This window comes from Aulostomus chinensis, chromosome 14 (assembly GCF_037954235.1).
Source record: "Aulostomus chinensis isolate RoL2024-O1b breed Wild chromosome 14, RoL_Achi_v1.0, whole genome shotgun sequence".
Lineage (NCBI taxonomy): Eukaryota > Metazoa > Chordata > Actinopteri > Syngnathiformes > Aulostomidae > Aulostomus > Aulostomus chinensis.
The window spans coordinates 17745987-17765819 of record NC_141333.1 but is presented as its reverse complement, the minus strand read 5'-3'; the positions used below and the strand labels follow the sequence as shown (position 1 = coordinate 17765819).

Here is a 19833-nt window from a genome sequence, read left to right as displayed (position 1 = left end):
AACCGTTCAATGTACCTTATTGAACTTGTTTAAAATTCTGTGTATGTTATGAATATGCAAATGTCCGATACAAAAACTGCGCTCTGAAAGCCACCCATTTTCCACACGTTGAGAATGTATTTTATAACTTTAAATTGTAATTAGCATTTTACTGACAAAATGAGGAAAGAGAAAAAGGCCGATACAACATGCATCCAAAATCATTAACACTGAAGAGTCCATGTCTCGGAAGAAAACTGTTGCCTCATTTGCACAGGAAACAAAAAACTCAGTGTATTTTACCACATTTCAACAGTGAAGAATGACTCGATTGACTTTGACGTATTAATGTTGCATAAAAGTCAGTGAGGATGCTAAAATAGTAATCAGCTCCACTAATCACCTTATGCTTGTCTCAATTTATCATTTATTGTATATTATATCATTTTCTGCCTATTTACATACAAAGGGCCTCATTGGTGAAATGTTCCTTCTTGCTTGAGTGGGATTATTTAGCCCTTAGTTTAGTCTTGCAGATAGGAAGCAAAGCCTGTAGGCCTTTTTCACAGTTGCCATTTTGATGAATAACAGCAGGTAAACGCAGGTGTTACCAACGTCGTTACTGAGGATTTTCCTCTGATTGAATAGAGATCTTAATTAGTATCACCTGTGTTCGCCTGCTGTTGTTGTGAAAAAGGCCTGTTTGAAACAACTGATGCGTAGCTGGTGAGTTATTGCTGTTTACGCGAGGAACACGATACTGTTAGGAACAAGGAGCTACACGTAGCCATCAGCTTGGCTAGGTATGAGAACCAATGTTTGTATGAGAACAGTTCATGAATGCGGCCCACGGGTTCATCGTGTATTATGTTTAAAGGAGGTGAGCTTGAGCTCTACCTCTGTTGGGACCAGGTCTGAGTGTACTTCCATCAGTCCACATTCAGGGTGAGACAAAGTTGACTGCTCACACTTGCAACTGCTTCTGGAGCTGTGCAAGACAGATATTGCAGGTGCATACAGTCTTCCCAGTCCAGAACTGACTGGTCTTGGATCAGCCCTTGCTCTGCCAGCTTCATTACCAGTAAAGATCGCTTGAGTGTCAGCCAGTTGTGTACAGCCTCTGTGGTTGTGGAGCCTCTGTGATTAAAAAGAAAGAGACGCGGCCCCCAGAGGAGCACCTGAAGCATGGATAGCATTTCTTCCATCCGCGGCCTGTTGCTCTCATCCTGGAGGAGAGACGCCAGATAAAGAAGCCCCCTTCGATACGGAGACTTGGACCGAGATTCAGCTGAGCTCCTTTGTGGCACCAAGCAGTATTGAATTAATTCTCTCATCTGGTGCTTGATGAAGGCGAGGGGGCGAGGAACAGATGACAGTGGCGTTAACACAACACGAGGGGAACCTTGAGACGTCCATAACATCTGGATTCTGCTTTGAAGAGTTGTTCTTCCTAACTCAGTTTCCTTGCTGCTCCCCTCTACTTCACTGGTGTCCTGCTGCAATTTATTCTCTTCCTCTGTCTCCTTGTTGGGCCACACGAGAAAGATCTTCTGAGGTCTGAGCTCAGCTGCAGAGGCACTTATCTGATACAGCTGTTGAGACCCCATCAGTATCTGCAGCAACAGAACACACACCTGTCTGTCATACACAGACCGTTCCAAGCTGCTCTCCAGAACAAAGTCCTCTAAGGTGGCTTGTGGTAGGTCTCTCTCGATGCTCACCGACTGTCCTTCTAGGAGACAAGACTCAGCTGTGACCTTCATGGGGTCGTTGTCTCGGCCTCGTTTAATATCTAGGAAACGAGCTATCACATCTTGCACGTTGACATGGGACGGCTGGTGTCTGGCGTGAACTGAAGGAGCTGCGTCAGTCTCTGTGTGTATCTGGAAAGAAAGAAACACTTAGAAATGTGCAGCACAGAACAGCAGTTTTGCGGTATTGTGAAAGTTTTGACGCCTGATAACGGTTTAGAGGAAGTTTCTGTGACCGAAATCCAACGTTGCAGCTGGCACTATAGATAAAGATCGTGTTTCTGTTTCTGGCTGAGGTGTGAAACCATTTTTTTTTTCTCCATTCAGTTTGAAATCAAACATAACGGCAAGTAAGAAGACTTTGTAAAGAATGTTACCCTTAAAGCGAGGACTCTCCCTGGGTGCTTTGGGCTTTGTAGGCTGTAGTAAACTCTGTCCCCGACCTGCTGAGGTTCACTCCCCTCACCCATTAAGAAATCTTCAGGCTGGTAAGTATTTTCATGCTGCAGGATGACCGCCTCCTCAATTCTCTGTGTCATACTTCTCAGAAAGAGTAGCTGGCGATGTTGAATTCCCTGGAAAAGGACATTCTTGTCATCAAAACTCCTGAAGAGGGAGGGTAGGTGTTCATCCGGGGTGTCAAAGGACAGCTGGGAGAAGGAGAGTGAGGAGGGATTGCTCCTCAAAACTGGTTCACATTCTTGAGGCTCCTCGTACAAGCAGGTGTTGGTCATGGGCGCCAGCATGTAAAGAGGGTTGTCAAAGTTTTGAGGCTGTTTTTGCAGGGGAGACGGAGGAAGAGGTGGTGACACGCTGGTGCTCGGGAGAGAGATGGTGCGGGCTAACCTCTTCTTCGGAACAGGTGGTGGGGTGTCATCGGAGAAAAACCTCGCCTGGTGTTGGGAGGGATCTGAGCAACACAGGGAGGGAGGTCGTAGTCAGGAGAATAACAAAGAGAGTCTGCATCCACAGTGCATTTCATAATGGCCGCCAACGAGAATGAGCCGGAAAAATCAATGTAACCTCCTCAAATATCAAGAAAGAAAGTGACTTTTTCAGCTTTCAGTTTCCACAGGAAAGACGAAGTGAGGAAAAAAAGGACCCAAACCTTTAGAGCATGTTTTCTCTTCACATGAAGCTGTAAATGTCACATTTTGGCCCCACAATATCTGAATGCAGGACATTTATTTGATGAAACACAGCAAACCACTGCACGGCATCACTCCTACCGTATCGCTGGTGAACAGGGCAGTGCGATGCGTGGCAGTCAGTGAGTTCAGTGAAGACCTCATCGTGTACGCAGTTGTGATGATGGAGTAAAACCGGGCTGAGAATCACACAGTCAGAGCTCATGCTTCTGGAGCTCCTGTAGGACTGACCTCTGGGAGAGAAAGTGAACACGAAGACGACAGAGGAGGCATCAGACGGACATGGTTCTCAGGTGGAAAGCTGCAAAAAGAAATTGTGGCATGTGTGTTATGGATGAAGACAGTATTTGGGTCAAGGGTCCTACCTGTGCTGTTTCTCAGGCAGGGCTGGCGGCTGATCCTCCACTCTGCTTGCAGATGCCATCACTAATCTGTAAAGTTCAAACACTGAAGCTGCTCCTCCCAGGTAGCTCGCTTGGCGTCTCTGCGAAAGACTTCCTGTCTGTCTCAGTTGCACCCTCTGTCACTCGCTCTCTCTGTGCAGTTGCATGTTTTATTTGTACTTTCCCCCTTCAGGTCTGCTAGTCTTTTGCTCTGATGGTTTTTAGTTAAGAGTCTGAAGTTGTAAAAGATTTGAAGGTCAAATATTTTCAGAGCTAAACTCCACTTAAAAGAGCCAAGGGAACCCCTTCGATTTGCACTCCGTCTCATTCAACTACACAGTCGCCATGAGTGGTCACAGCATGACCGCCTCTGTTTTGGATGGTGCAGTTTTTGCGTTGACATGCGCAACGTCTTCTCAGGAGCTTGACGGTAATTTGGTGCTTGCACGCCTTTACAGCATGCATACGTACATAAAACATGAAAGCATCTGAAAAAAATGGGTGCTTCATTTATCATCTTCAGAAAGTTGCAGCCATAATATGGCACAAATATTACAACTTCATTTGGATACAGAACATTCTGGATGTTCTACTCATGATGACACAGAAGGAACATTTCATTTGGAACAGATTGCAGACTATGAAAAATACCAAAGTCATCTGGTGAGAGAGCAGCGCATTGACTTTGAAGTCAGTGGCATCTTTCATAATGATCAACTATATACAGATAACTGATCTGTGAACAGGACCTGACCAGAGTCGTGGTCCAGCCAGAACTGGGGTTTTAAAAATGTATGCACGTTAAATCTTAGATCTGTTTTTATTATATTTTTAAATTTCGAATTTCTTCTCTGTTTTTTTTTTTTTTTTTTTAAACCTAAAAGCCAGTGAGAGAAAAATTGTCAAATGCCCAAAAAAAGTGATCTTGATCCTTCTGGAGAGCATCTTCTCTCGTATCACCCCAACAAATGTTCACCGCCTGATTGACACAGCAATGCTAATGTTTTCAATAATAATAATAATAATAATTAAAAAAAACTTAATTTAAACAGCAAAACAAAGTTAAAACGTGCTTTTTGGGGTTGGCCACACAAACTTCTGGCAATGTTAAATGTTAGGAAGCTCTACATATTGCATCCTGTCCTAGCGTGAATCATACCGTGATACGTGTATCATGATAAAATCCTATCTTGATACATGCATTGTGATAAATATCATATCGCTACGTATGTATCATGACACGGACTACGTTGTGATATCCTTGCTAATAACCAGCCAATCTAATAAGTGTATAGGAACATTAAAATCAAAAGACAGCAGTTGGCAACATCATCGATTTCACAGATGAAGGCCTGATACTAACTGTATGTTGGAGCATACACCAAAATAAAATAAATAAATCAAGTCCCACCTCTTATTGTGACACAGCTGTGAGTATCATCAGCAGTGCCTTCAGTTACAAGATATGTGGTGTGATGTCTGATACACACGTTTCTAGAATATCACATCCAGTCATTACACGTGTTGTTGTGCCAGATTGTACGCTTGAGGTTGAGTGTGTGCTGCTGAAGTACGCCCACGATGACTCACGTGTCCTCTGGGTTACAGGACTGTTGCCTTGCTAGGGTTCAGTAGTATAGCAGCTCTGCGACACATCCTATTGTGGTGGGTTGTGAAACGAAGACTTTACAACCTGAATCGCAGCCTCATACAGAGATGAGGAGGAGTTTTCGCACGGAACTCTGGTGTACGGTCACGCACATTTTCTCTTCCTTAAATACAAACAACCAGTCAAATATCTTCTCAGTTTTCACTTCCACCATGAAAACAAGTGGGATGCCCACATAGAAGAACCACAGTGACTTTGCTTGAAAAGCACAACTGATACAAATAGAATTTACTTAACAACAAGACGAGTGAAACATAAAAAGACAGGAAGATACTGAAAGGTTCCACTTACATATTTTATAAAATGTGATGTGATTTACAAGAAGAAGATTAGTGATTTTTTTTTTTTTTTTTTGTAATTATACCCCAATGCACCAGCAGATATCAGGGCACTTCACTTCTCTGGATATTTTTTAAAAGAAACCTCCAAAGCTTTTGCACTTGTTTCCTGTTAGACTTATTTCAATTTGATGTGTGTTATATATTTTGCTCTTCTGAACGTTTTTATTGTAATTTTATTTATAATTTCCACCTTCTCATATGCATTCTGGTATTATTCTATTTGAAGAAATCTCTTTGGTGAGTATGGGTTCTTGCCGACCCCCGACCCAGGCCACAGTACAACACAGCTAGTGCTGATACTCCTGTTTATTACTGAACATCAGTATTTGGCATATCTGCACATGAAATGCCACAAAGCGGAAGACCTTATTTGATTTGAATCATGAATGCGAAATCATTCACATCACGCAAACAACAAGATGAGGTGAGCGATTAGAAATTTAGATCAGTGTGTCTTTTCTGTTCTTGAGCCCATTGCGCTGCGTCATCATGATGTTTAGCCGCTACGCTTGAGTGTGTGGGAGAGGCGAGGACACACGCGCACGCACACGCAAACACATACACACATAATACCAGGATGCATCATTAAGCGAACCTCTTCATATGCTAAGGAGCGACTGCCCTGTCTCACTGGCTGATCCTCGGCTCGCATTGAGTGCAGCCATGTTTGAAACTACCTATTGAAACTATACAGACATATTCAGCTGAATAGGAGCCAGCAGCCTGAGAGGGAGTGACATTTAAGATCATGAAAGCGGTGGAGGAATTCATTAACCTTAAACACACGGTTCATTCTTTCTCTAGACATTATCAGAATCTACAAGTTGGAGGGTCACCTCCTCAGATCAAGCTGTTTATCTCTCAGCAGAGCGAGCTGCTGCAGGCAGAAATTTATGATGAAAAGCTGAAAAGTAAAGCAGACAATATTGAAACAGTCAGGTTATGTTGATTTATTTCACAAGTGATACATTTTCATGACTTCTCACAGTTTAATCCCAGTGACATTTTGGAGAAAACCTGGATTTCAGGAGGTGGTTTATGCTAATGAACCTGCTCTCACATGAATAAATGCATAATTTAACCCGAGCTGAGTTGTGTTAAATGCTTCTCCTTGGCATTGTTGCAAATTTCAGTTTAGATGGATCAGTCACATGAATTTGTTGCTAATGGCGGGAGGGGAAGTGTTTCTTCATAAGCTGGTAGAAGCGGTGTTTAAGCCTGCCGTCTGGGTTTTTGGGTGTAGAAGAGGCTGGGGATGAGGATGACGCAGAGGTAGAGAAGGAGCCGGAGGAAGGTCCCTTTACTAATCTTCCTTTACTAAGTGAGTTAGTTGAATCACACACTCTCTTTCTGGCTTCTGGCAGGTGGCAGGTACTTTTGCTGTTTACGTCTGTCCTTGTCGCTGGAGCCCTGCATACGGTCTCCTCGTCCTTGAGTGGACGGCGCAGCCTGGCTTGGCAGAGTAGAACTTCCTCGTTGGCCATCTGGGGGCTCTGACTCAAGGTGATGAAGCCGTACGGGGTGGTGATTTTGGTTAGGTGTGGCAGGGAGAGGGCAGCTCTGCTAGCGGGGTCCAGGCAGTGCTGAGCCTCAGGGAGGTAGCAGGGGAAAGACATGTCCCTCTGAAGACAGGGCCTCCTCTGGATCAAAGGATCTGAGACACTGCGTTCAGCCCTGTGACCTGACAGAACCAAACTTGAGCCTGACAATGATGAGGAGAGTGTGGAGCAGGTTGGAGAGACAGGCAGCTCCTGCTCAGCCCCATAATTCCAGGATCCTTCCCCTGGATCCGCATCACTCCTCTCCGATGATCTCAGACTGTTCTGCACCGACAGACTTGGTATCGTGAACTGTGGGATGCTGTCAGGTGTCAGGATAGTTGGGAAAATGTTGTCTTGGCTTGCCTGGCTGTCTGATCCTAAAGAGCACCCAAAGGACTTTGCGTTGCTGGTGGCCCCTAAGAGTGCACGGATCCCTGCGCTGCTGTGCCTGCGCACTGTGGAGAAGTCAGCTTTGGTTCCACTGCAAATGGCTCCGATGCTGAAGGTCCTGGTGACGGTGGTTTTCTCCATCTCTCCGGCTTTATTATGAAGAGGAGCTGTGACAGAGAGCTTAAATACTTCTCTCTGCTTTTTGTCCTCCACCAAATACATCAACAGTTACGTAAATGTGACGAAGGCAGCAGGCGGAAATGGTTCCCAAACAGGGAGCCTCTCAAGAACGGAGGCGTTATGACGATCCGCGCTCTTAAACCTCTTCACATACTAAGCAGCTCTCTGAGAGTCTGCTGGCTGTTTAAACAATGCAGCCCGAAGTTCAGCTTGAACAAGGGTGTACGCATGAGCGCACCGTGTCACGGAACACAGTGCTCATTTCAACCCATGTTTAAAACATCTCTATTTGGAATGATTCAACTTGAATTATTATCATTTAAAAATTGCACAAAAAGCTGCATAGGCCCTTCTGTTAAAAGTCAGTCCCTCTATGTGAGCGGCCTCTGCAGTGAATCAGATCTTAGCAAGATGATATTGTAATGCTTTTTCATTAAATGTTCTTGCGCACAAATTTTTTTTTTTTTTTTTTAGCCTTCTATTCAGTCTTACAGACAGGAAGCAAAGCCTGCTAGCTATTTGTAACTCCTGGCTCTTATTGCGTAACTCTTTGTCATGAGTCTTTGCAGACCTGTGTGATTGACAGTTACAAGAGGAACACAAAAGATGACATCAGGAGTGAGGAGTTGAATACTGCCCACCAGGCTATGAGATGTAAATCTGAAATAGAAGCGATGTGCTTCATGATAATTTATGTTACTTTATGTCAAGAGTTTAGCTCACTAAACTCAAGCTCAAGGCCACTTTTTTTTTTTGGGATAAAGCTGCCATTTCCAAATATGATAAAAGTAAAAGTACACTGCAAAAATACAAAATCAAATCAGGTTATTTCACAAATTTCTAATCAGATCATCTCATTATACTCAATATAAGACAGAAACACTGAGTATCCCCTCAGTGGTAAAGGAGCTTGATGTAGGAAGTTTGTCTTTTTTCAAGATTATTTCATTCTATAAGGTATTCTTGGATTGTAATAGAGACAATTTCTTGGAATATTTACTCATGAATATTTATATGGTCCTGTAATAAAGCCTGGATAAGGTGCTGTCTTATCTTATACGGTCTTATATTAATTGTAATTATATTAATAAAGAAGGTCGTAGATAATCAGATTTGAGAATATTTGACTTTTGTAATGTTGGACTAACGTTTACGAGTTTGTTTAACCAGCAGCATGTGGCTTTATTTCACGTGACCAACACGCGCTTGGTCTTGATTAGCTGGCTTTGCTGATTGATCGGGGCTGATGGTGCAGGTGTGTTAGTCCGAATTGATTGGCTCCTCCGCCGCAGCTTCAGGATACATTTCTCCCTTCAGTAGCCCCGGGAGTAGAAGTCCCCTCCTCAGGCTGACCTCCTCTCCCCGGCCCGGCAGGTACAGCAGTCTGTACCCGCAGCAGCAGCATGACTTGTGAACACCGCAGAGATGCCGTGGCGCTGGAGCAGGCGGCCGACAACACGGAGGTAACGTGTACTGTCTCCTGTGGTGAACCCGCTGGTAGGGTAGGTGCATGTGGTAAGTGGTTCTGACCAGTTTTCTGTGGCCGCCCACCTGTAGGACCGTGTGGTGAGGAGGGGCGGTGTTCTCCGCTCCGTGCTGCACGGCCTCTTCTGGCCCTTTGGGCTCGTGGTACGTTCTGATGCTAATGCTAATCAGTCTTTTCAAGCTTAACAAGAGACTGACGTCAGCTTCACCCGCAGGTCCGAGTGTACCGCGGGTTTTGGTGGGTGCTGGGCTTCCGACAACCAAATGAGACGATTGCGGTTACACCCGCGGTCTCCAGCCCTGCACGCCAGAGCCTCGCCGGCCGCAAGCGCCTGCACCCGTTCACCCGCCTGCTGCTGAGGATCATGCCCCGGTGGGTACAGGGCGCCCTGGGCTACCCGCTGTCCAGCTGCATTGGCCGCTCCCTCTCCCCAGGTAACCAGTTAACCCTTCCACTTGTGTGGGTCTAACTGGACGTGTCAAGCGAGACGTCGTAATTGGGGGGATGTGTCGTGATTTTGCAATATCATACAATATTAACTCCTATTTTAGTGAAGCCAATGATCAAACAGTATTTTTTTCATTGCATGCCCGTCTTATTAAAATGCTTTTGTGTCTCAGAAACGTAAACTAGTATAGTCTTGGACTAAATCTTACAACTTTTCTAAGAGCTTTTGATTAGCAGATCAAAGCTTTGACTCTCATTCACTGAATTAAACTCTTAAAAAAATGTGACTAGATTCTGCCTTAGATGCTAAAACTGCCAGCTGCTTCCTTGAAGCATTTATAATACACTTAATAGTTTTTATTTGAAACTGGAACACATTAGTTTTTAAACAGCTGGGGAAACCAGCAGTGAGAGGGAATGACTTGGGGCTATGTGGAATGTAGGTCATGTTCATAAATAAATTGGGATGTAAATTTAAATGCATTAAGTCTCAAACACTGCAGTCCTAGTTGTGATGGTGTGGCAAGAACTGAACTCCAGGGAGGCTTATTTTTGCCACTGATGGGGAAAATGCTATTTGTAGTCTTTACTCTGCCTGAAGACAATCCAGAGGTGTAGTTGTAATACAAGCAGTTGCTGACTATGGCAGTACAAAGTAAACTTCCCTAAATGAGCTTGTTTCCCAACAGAAGTCAGAGCCTCTCCCACTAAACCTTGTGGGAAGGGCAGCAAGAGGAAGCAGGATGACCTGGATGAAGATGAAGACGATGAGCATCAGACCTGGGTGGAGGCACTCACTCAGGAGCTTGCTGAGGATGAAGGTCCTGAGGTGGATCCTGACTATGAGGTTGGTGCTGGGGGCCTCTAACAAAAGCAACTACACAAGCTGCATACAAACATCATCTACTGGTGCACGAGTTCCTGCAGCGTTAACGCGAACGTTAATGTCCACCATCTTCCAGCCCAGTACTGTGGAGACGGACAGTGACGAGTACTGCTCTCACAACAACACAGAAAGCGACATCGAGACTCATGGGAAGGGCGTAGTCATTATTGAAGATGTGAACACGGTAAGATCCCTCGAGGCACCATTAATGTGAGATCAGAAACACCAACTTGTGTTTTTTTTTTTTTTCTTCACCAGGGGGAGCTGGCCACACTTGCTGAAGTCCCTGCTGTTTAAATGTCAAATGTTATTTCAGTATTTTTGTATGTTTGGTAATAAAATTGGACTTTCATGACATTTGCATGTTTTACCACTAGATGGCAGTAGTTGTTCGTTCACTTTGAATAGAAAACTGAGGAAGGATGTCAATTGTTACAGACCTATTTGCATTTTCTTTGGAGGATGAAGACAAGATCTCTACACTGGGGGGCTTTATAAATGAAACATCAAAATGATGAGCTGAAGTTTTTTGCTCTACCAACTGCAGTCAAAACTCAGCTTGTGATGCAGGATGAGAAACTTTTCACTGGGGAAAATTAACCCCGGAAACGCATAACTGAACAAAGTTTTGACAGCTACCTCAACACATGATCTGCACGGTTTCAACAGGAGTGTGTGGATGTGAGGGCAGCGTGCCATTGTGGTTTGGTGTCTCATGGTAAAAATGATCCCAAGTTGCCTTGTCAACTAAATTTCAATGTCTCATTTTAAACAACCTGCCCATTATTGGGTATAACTTTCAATCAGAACGTTGAGTATCAGAGCTCAGCATCCCACTGGCTCTCAGCTGCAGGTGGGGGGGGCAGCTGCCATGTGGCTCTCTAGTGTATGACTGGCATCAGAAGAGGCTGCTGAGTGCAATTTTTTTTTTGATGCCCACTGAGTTGCACCCCCTCTCTCCATCTGCAGCCTCCTGTTCACTGCAATGAGTGCAGAGCTGTGTTTACGGGAGTAGGTGGCAGGCTCCAGTGAAGAGTCCTATGAACCTCTTGAAAAGGACGAAACCAGCACTCACTCAGCTATCAGCTCCCACGCTGAAGGTGAGATGCTGCCACTTGTAGAACTGATCCTGGTTTGGAGGTGACATCATGCCCCCACCCATCCAGTTTCAGATTATTTGTTACAGTTCATCTGGTTTAGGTGCATGTTATAGGATAATGGCTGCAAACTTACAAAAGTTTGTTGAGCTGTTATTCAGGCGAACGATACCAGGTTCATGTATAAACTCCAGTTTAATAGTCTAAAGGCGTATTACTCCATCTGTGGAAACAGGTGCTTTGTCAAAGTCTGGGCTTAGAAACTCAAAGATTTTAAACAGGAGGAATCACAAAATGGATGTTTGAAAGATTAGGGAAGCTCTGCTGAAGAGGCTCCACGTGTCAGTTATATCCATTCATGTGAGTTGAAGCAGAAAAATTGCAGAGCAAAACAGATATTTGATAGCTGGAAAAAAAGTTTCTCCACAAGGTTCATTTTGGAGCTTCCAGTCATATTTTTAAAACGGATGAAAATTGCCATTGACGTACGATAGGCCTTTTTCCCAGAAGCCGTTTTGACATGTTACTGCATGAACACAGTTTAATAACATGAAATATGGTCCTATTCCATTCAGTTTATAAGGGTCTGGGTATTTGGACCTTTTAAGTCTAAGTGCTCTGTTGGGACTAGTTAGTTTGATGCTAAGTCTTTGACTTAGAGACACAATCATCTCAGCTACTCCAACTAACAAACCAAATTGTCCCAGAAACAACCTTGCAGCACCAAAAGGTCATCTAGAACATCCATCCATCAATCTATCCTTTCATCCATTTTTTCCACTTATCCTGTTAAGGTTTTTTTTTTTTGTGTGTGTGGGGGGGGGGGGGGGGGGGGGGGGCTGGAGCCTATCCCAGCAGCCTTCAGGCGAGAGGCGGGGTTCACCCTGGACAGGTCACCAGTCCATCACAGGACCAACACATAGAGACAGACAACCATTCACACTCACAGCCACACCTACAGTCAATTTAGAGTATCAATCAGCCTCGTCCTCTCTTGATGTCTTTGGACTGTGGGAGGAAGCTGGAGTACCAGAGAGAACCCACACAGGAACAGGGAGAACATGGAGACTCACACAGAAAGATCCCGTGCTGGAGCCGGGGCTCGAACCTGGAACCTTCTTGCTGTGAGGCGACAGTGCTGACCACTGCACCACCGTGCCACCTTCATCTAGAACAAATCATTACAATTAGGTGATAATTATAGCCTACAACCTCAGCTAGTGTAAAATAAAAGTTAAAGTGACACTGATTGGGTCAACCATCAAACAACCTTTTTGAAAAGCTTTGAAGGAATTTACTGTTTTGGCTTGTGGAAAGAAATGAAGTAAGAATGCTTTCAGAAATATTGGATTTAATTGAATTGTTTAGCTTTTTAATCAATTTATAAAATTCAAAGTGAGCAAACAGAAATCTAAATCAAATCAATATTTGGTGTGACCACCCTTTGCCAATCAATGACTACTGTACATCTTCTAAGAGTGAAGTGTAAAATTTGAATTTATGTCTGGACTATTATATATGCAACCTCTCAAATGTTTGTGTGTAAATTCCATCCATTTTCTTCCTCTTATCCTGTTAAGGGTAGTGGGGGGGGGGGGGGGTGGCTGGAGCCTATTCCAGCAGCTACAGGCAAGAGGCAGGGTTCACCCTGGACAGGTCACCAGTCCATTGCAGGACCAACACATAGAGACAGACAACCATTCACACTCACACTCACCCAGGGGGGCAACATGCAAACTCCACACAGAAGGATCCCGTGCCTGAGCTGGGACTCGAACCCATAACCTTCTTGCTGTGAGGCGACAGTGCTGACCACTGCACCACCGTGCCTTTAAGTGTAAAGTCTCTCCTAAGAATGTGTACATAACTGCTGCAACCTGCTGCTAACATGCTAGCTCCCTGGAATAACTCCTTATATTATGTGACCATGGTCAGTTTTAGCACTACACTTGTGTGAATGAAACGTGCAACTGGTCTATGACTGATGTTTGTTTTTGGTGAACTCCAGCTGACTCCCATTTATTCCTGAAAACACTTGACGTTGTTTTTGCAAGGGAACTTCCTCTTTTCTTTTCCTCCAATGTTTTTCTCCTCCCGGTGCAGGTGCAAAGGCAGCAGAGAGCACATTGGTGTGTATTAAAACCTTGTGATGTTTGTGTGTCTGTTGGTGGGTAGGGCAGCGGCAGCAATGAGAGCGGGAACTGGGGGGGTCTCTGGGGGTTCTCATGGCTGTCTGAACGTTTGAAGGGTAGACTGCTTCGTTGAGACGACGATAGAGACTATCGACCTCTATCTGGGCTGTTTGTAGCCAGCTGGAGACCACTTTTAAACCCGGAGCTCCATCTTTGCCTTTCAACTGCAAGGTGAAAAGAGAGGGCGTCTGGAGGGGCTGTAAATTTCAGTCCCAGGTGTTCTGCTTTATAAAAGGATCTTGAATTGGTCTTCTGTAATGGGTGGCTACATGCAGAGTGATTTGCCGAGGTGATGAGTTCTGAAGCTTGGTGGGTATGTTGTGGACAGCCAGTGCTTTAATATTATGTCACAACCCTTCATCTGATTTATGTGAGCAACAAGGGTGTTGATGGAGCACAGATTACTCTGCAACCTTTCTTACACACGCACACACACTGCAGAGCTGCGACTCTGACTTGGCGACTTCGGCTTTTTGTCACCTTGAATGAATGGCAGCAGGTGCCGGCTGATCCCCCCGGGCCCCCAGACTGATCTGCAGGCTATTATCTGCTGCATTACAATGCGACACTGTAATGTCAGCCAGCCAAAGAGCTCCAAGTCACTCCTCTTACTTTTCCAATGTAACCTTGCTTCCACCCCCCCACTCTCACAGCACGGCGGCCATGCAGCATGTGCCGCTGTACCTCCAGCCTAATGACCAGCTGTCCCCATAGATTTCAAGAGCATCCATCATCTTCAGAAAAGTGGAGCGGGAAAAGAGGCGTGAAAGATGAAGCAGACGGACGCAGGCTTCAGTTAGCTGTACACTTTGATGCTGGGGAGGAGGGAGGGGCAGCAGAATGAGAGGGAGGGGAATGCACAGTAGTTTTAGGTTTTGTGAATGTTGATCTAAATGCTGCCAACACGGTTTGGTGGAGGAACTCTCAAAGCCTAACCCCCCCCCCCCCCACACACACACACACACTCACACATAACTGTGCTCCTCCAGTGTGTGAGGTTAGCTCACTTCTGATGCTGCGAACCAAATCAGTTCACGCATTTTTTAACCCCCTCCTGAGCCTCGGCCCAGAGACTGACAAGTAGAAGAGACAGACAGATGGGGGTAGTGTCAGTTCAGGTGCTCAGACGGCGTGTAAAGCTTTATTGACAGTTATTAGTCACAGTGGAGGCGGACTTCTCCTCTTGTGTCTCTCACTGTTGACTTTATTTTATTAGATTTGTTCACATCATCTGGAGGATTTCTGTCACACACACACACACACACACACACACACACACACACACACACACACACACACACACACACACACATACACAGAAGCCTGACTGAATGTGAGGGACAGTTTGAAAGGTCAAAGATTTAAAAGTCCAGAGGAGCTTGTGGGCTTTATTTGAAAATGGGTGTTTAGATTGAAAGTGCCTATGATGCATTTATGAGTTGCTGAAGTGTGTAACTTTTGGCAGATTGTTTTCCTCTGGTTGAGTTGTGCCAGATTGTTGGGTAAGTCTTGGCAAGTGTCTGATTAAAAATGTGATTTTGCTGTAGCCAGACCTCTGAGACACCACATAGGTCTTTGATTAGTTCATTATCAACACTCATTCATTATTCCACTAGAAGTACAGATACTTCTGTAAAAAAGAAGTATTAATCCATTTCAGCTCAAAAATGTACTCGAGTATAAAATAATTATCTTTTTTACACTTTGTTTATTTATTTTTAAAAAATATTTCTTCACATTCGCGTGTCTCAAACTCCCCATCCCTGACCTTATTTTTACCACGTGAGCATGACGAGTGTCTTCATCGAAGTTCGGGACAGTATATTTTAATTGCCCTTCTGTTTGGAAAATATCTATGCAAAAAGTCATGTGTGGAGATGTATCCTACTGCTCCATCATACGGGCAAAATTATTTCAGCACCAAATTTTAAGTCAGCAATTTTTTAAAGAAAAAGAATGAAAAGTAAATGTCCATCCATTTCCTTCTGCTTATCCTGGTTGGGGGGGGGGGGGGCTGGAGCCTATCCCAGCAGCCTTCAGGTGAGCAGGAACAGGGAGAACATGGAGGCTCCACCTGTGCTCGAGCCCGGAATCTTCTTGCTGTGAGGCGACAGCGCTCACCACTGCACCATCGTGCCGCCTTAAATGTGAATGTGAACCACATAATTTCTTGAAGCTCAAACATCCCTCACACCAACGTTACTCTGACTTCCATTAAACTAAAAAGCTCAGTTGATCTGTTGGTGTCTTAACCGAGAGTGTTGAGAATCACTATAAGCTACTTTGGTTGAGAGCGTCTGCCAAACGCTCCCAATATAAATGTGAAACACTTGATGTCTACATTTATAGTGAAAACTCACAGAAAGTCATGCTTCACACAGTTTTGGGAAATGACGTCGACAGTTTTCACTACATAGATACACAAGTGTCTCTGAGTCTTTCACCAAGATATATATATATATATATATATATTTTAATCTCAAATTTAATCGTGTGATTTTTTTTACTGAGAATATATCTTATAAGTGTATTAATGCATGTGCCGTCGTGATTTTAGATTTAAATTTGCACTTTGTGTTATGAATGAGATCTCAAGTTTCAAAGCCAAAGCCTCCATAATATAAAATATGACAAAAAATATCTGAGTGTCAGTGTCTGAAAAACTGAAGTGGCAGCAGGTACAGCTCGTGAATAAATACACTTTGGTGCTTTCCACCTCATGTTTCCTTTATCTGCCAGAGAGGCCTTCAAATCTCCATCCCCCTCTGGCTTTCCTCCTCAAACTGACCTGGTCAGCTGGTCATGAACATCCAGCTGTTGGAGGAATATGAAAATTTCAATTATTGGCTGAAAATAAGAAAAACTTCAGGAGAAGTTTGGTGTATCTACTCTGAGCCCAGATCAGTGCTTTAGTCTTTGACTGTTTTCTAGAAGCACCCACTGAGGATGGACTGTATATTCCTTGAATGACGACTGGAAGGAGGCTGCCAACAGTGCACCCACCTGTTCACATGTTGAGACGGGTGATATCAGCTTGATATCTGAGACTGCTGTGGGCTTCCAACACAAACATGCAAAATGCTACAATATTTCTTTGTCTATAATGAGCAGTTCCCTGTTAGTCGGTTAAATTTGCTGCTTCCTGAGATCCAAAGAAATCAAATGGGTAAACATGTTCTGTAGCAGGAGCTTGTTTTTGACAGTCAGGTAATTTGACGGTATAGTAATGCGCTCGGCTGCACGGTGGTGCAGTGGTCAGCACTGTCGCCTCACAGCAAGAAGGTTCCTGGTTTGAGTCCCGGCTCCAGCACAGGATCTTTCTGTGTGGAGTCTCCATGTTCTCCCTGTTCCTGTGTGGGTTCTCTCTGGTACTCCAGCTTCCTCCCACAGTCCAAAGACATCAAGAGGGGACGAGGCTGATTGATACTCTAAATTGACTGTAGGTGTGACTGTGAGTGTGAATGGTTGTCTGTCTCTATGTGTTGGCCCTGTGATGGACTGGCGACCTGTCCAGGGTGAACCCTGCCTCTCACCTGAAGGCTGCTGGGATAGGCTCCACCCCCCTTAGTAATAGGAATAAGCAGAAGACAATGGATGGATGTAACGCGCTCATGTTGTTGTGGCTTGTGTGAAACAGATCATCTTGGCAGGGATACAAGCGAAATCGGTTCTTGAAGTTTCTGGAAAGATGTGCAAATGTGGGAATCAGAGCAACTTTGACATGAACAAATTCTGATGCCAGATGACCAGAGCCAGAACAACAAGTTACTCAATTTATTCCACTTGTCACAGTGTAATGATGGAATACAAGCACATGTTGCTGTATTTCTTCAGACTGGTCAATTCCTTGACTGCCTCGGTCACTTCTACAGGAGGTGCCATGCAGCACAGTGGTTGTACTGCTACACCCACTGGTGTGATGACAAATTGTATTTACAAACCATCTAAAAAATGAATTATTATTTGGGAAAAAAAAAATCAATATTAAGAGCTGGATCATCAATATGAGTCTGTGACTCCAGACCTAAACAGCTCGGACTTAAGCCATTTAAAGCTTGGAAGGATTTTTTTTCTTAATTTGGATAATGATATGTGAAATCAAATCAATACCAGTGATGGATCCTTTGAAGAAAAAGTAATCAGTATCTAAAACATAAAAGCACTCATCATGTAGAGTGGATCCTACCACTATCGATTTTGTTATTACAGATGCAGTAAAGCATTAATAGAAAGCATCATGGCAGTATTTCAGCGATATAGCAGGGTGAGGAAATAATAAATACATCAGGTTTTCACTTTCAAGTTCTGAGCACCACTGACTGACATCTCCTGCAGCCTGGTGTAGATCTAGTTGTGGAAGGAGGCTCATGTATTTCGGTCTAGAGGTGCAAACAGCCAGTGAAGACGGTAAAAATAGCTCAAATAAATGTAGAGGAGTAAAGTGTTTCACCTCTGAAGTATGCTGGGGTAGTACCTTAAAGCAGAACGAAATAGAAATACTGAGTACAGCTTGAACTTCTGTTGAATGTTGATCTCAGTTTATGGGATCCTTGAACGACCTCAGAGGAACGTCATCTCCTGCTGTGAAAAATCTTGTTTATCCGGGATGATCTCTAATGTTTGAATCTGTTTGACAGTGACCTTGTTATTCCGGTCTAATGAAGTGGAGACCAGCTGTTTCTTTGATGTAATTCTGTATTGTGTGTTTTTTTTTGTTTTTTTGTCCTCTCATATTTAAAAGCAACACTTCTTTTCTACTCTTGATCACACCAGAGAGTTTTTAGGCCATCCACATCTTGAGATGCATGCCCACCCTAAACTTCTCCTCAAATCCCCACATGCCTCTTCCAGCACTAATTACCAGCTGTCCAATTAGCCCAGATGTTTGGCTGTTTACTGATGTTGGGAAGTTGTAATATTTGGGTAGAACACCACGTAGGAGCTTTATATATAAAAAAAAAAAAAACAATGCATTTTTTTGTCAATTATCCTACTGATGTGTCGGGTAGATGTTTCACATTTTTGTCACTTAGCATCTAGCTGTCAAGGCTGTTTTGGGATCTTGCGCTCTGTGTCTGCTGTAGTTTTGGTTTTCATTATGTTTCTCCCTACAACTCTGTGTTGTCTGGACCTTTTGATAATGTGCCAGGCACAGCTGAGTGACAGCAGTCACACCATGCAGGGGGAAAACTCGGTTTCCTATCAGTAACAGCAGGGAAATAACTGCAGAAAAAGGACTTTTGAAACCCAAATGTAACAAATATTTTGTTCCAGAGATGTCGACTGTGCAATTAGGCACACTGAATACTGCTATCAGTGGAAGCAGCATCGTGCAGCTTGAGCTAAGAGTTAAAGCATCATTTTGTACACTTGTATATAAGGACAATAGTAGCTCTTCCTCCAGCTTAGGTCATTTTAACTGCTGTGAATGAAACTCCCATTAGCTTCCAGTGCTGCCTTCAGGTGCTACCTCAGATTTCTGTTCACAGACCAGCACTGGATGTGTATGGAGGAAGCTGAGAGAAGAAGAAGGAAACATTTAATTACTGCAAGTCAGTGTGATGGCAGCAACTGCATTTTAACACAACGGTTAACTGACCAGATGGTGGTCACAGTAATGAAATAAACCATGATGCATGAAGGATGTCACTGTAGACCAAAAGTAGATTTGCATTCCTCTGTGTCTGAACCTCGTTATTAAATTCAGTTGTTTCACATAAAATTACTTTACGGTACAGCAGTACGCTGCTAATACTGTCAATGACAGGTTTAATTAAACCAGCCATGTTTATCTATTACATTTATTTTAAGACTTGTATCAGCAGAGGCTGCTACAAAATGCTGCTTTAAAAGTTTACTCACTTGTCTCATCTTAAATGGACAATCCATGTTATCAATATTAGCTTGCTAAAAGCTGGTAATTTCACTGTTCTTCTTTCTTCCTGAGGTTCAAGCAGCTCCACTTCAAAAATCCAACTCATACACTCGTCTTCAGCCTTCCTCATTGCTTGCTACATCAGCAATGTTAGTGTGAATTCTCTCCACATGCTCTTCAGGTCCTTGTGCCGTTTCAGGAAGCGTCAATATAAATAGACTGCACTTGACTTCTGTTTTTATTCAGTTCAAGTCTGATTCTGCAGCTGCTTCACCAACATGATTCCTCTTGGGGTAGCATTTCCAATGGTGGGAGTAGTGCAGAATAATTCTTATAAAACAACTAATTACTGGACATATTAACAGTAAACATTCTGGTTATGAAATATATAACCCTGTAACTGCTGAATTCATTAACACATCAATGCAATTCATTGCCACCCATGCTAAACACTAGAGGCACAAATAG

General features: G+C 43.8%; 3 protein-coding genes across 3 annotated transcripts; 1 reads left to right on the top strand and 2 right to left on the bottom strand.

Annotated features, from left to right (window-relative positions):
• Positions 1–108: 108 nt before the first annotated feature.
• peak3 (PEAK family member 3) lies at positions 109–3910 on the bottom strand. Its single transcript, XM_086224119.1, has 4 exons — positions 3244–3910; positions 2960–3111; positions 2108–2640; positions 109–1862 (listed from the first exon to the last, which is right to left on the bottom strand). Exons 1-4 carry the CDS (start codon positions 3300–3302, stop codon positions 909–911), a joined length of 1698 nt encoding a protein of 565 aa, XP_086080245.1. The 5' UTR covers positions 3303–3910; the 3' UTR covers positions 109–908.
• Positions 3911–6294: 2384 nt separating this feature from the next.
• Positions 6295–8068, bottom strand: LOC147249997 (uncharacterized). Its single transcript, XM_086223948.1, has one exon. The coding sequence runs from the start codon at positions 7422–7424 to the stop codon at positions 6435–6437; it is 990 nt and encodes a 329-aa protein (XP_086080074.1). The 5' UTR covers positions 7425–8068; the 3' UTR covers positions 6295–6434.
• A 614-nt stretch (positions 8069–8682) lies between these two features.
• On the top strand, positions 8683–10558 carry org (oogenesis-related gene). The gene is made up of 6 exons (XM_086223949.1): positions 8683–8845; positions 8940–9011; positions 9083–9302; positions 10005–10162; positions 10278–10385; positions 10460–10558. The coding sequence occupies exons 1-6, from the start codon at positions 8786–8788 to the stop codon at positions 10496–10498; spliced, it is 657 nt and encodes a 218-aa protein (XP_086080075.1). The 5' UTR covers positions 8683–8785; the 3' UTR covers positions 10499–10558.
• The last annotated feature ends 9275 nt before the right edge of the window (positions 10559–19833 follow it).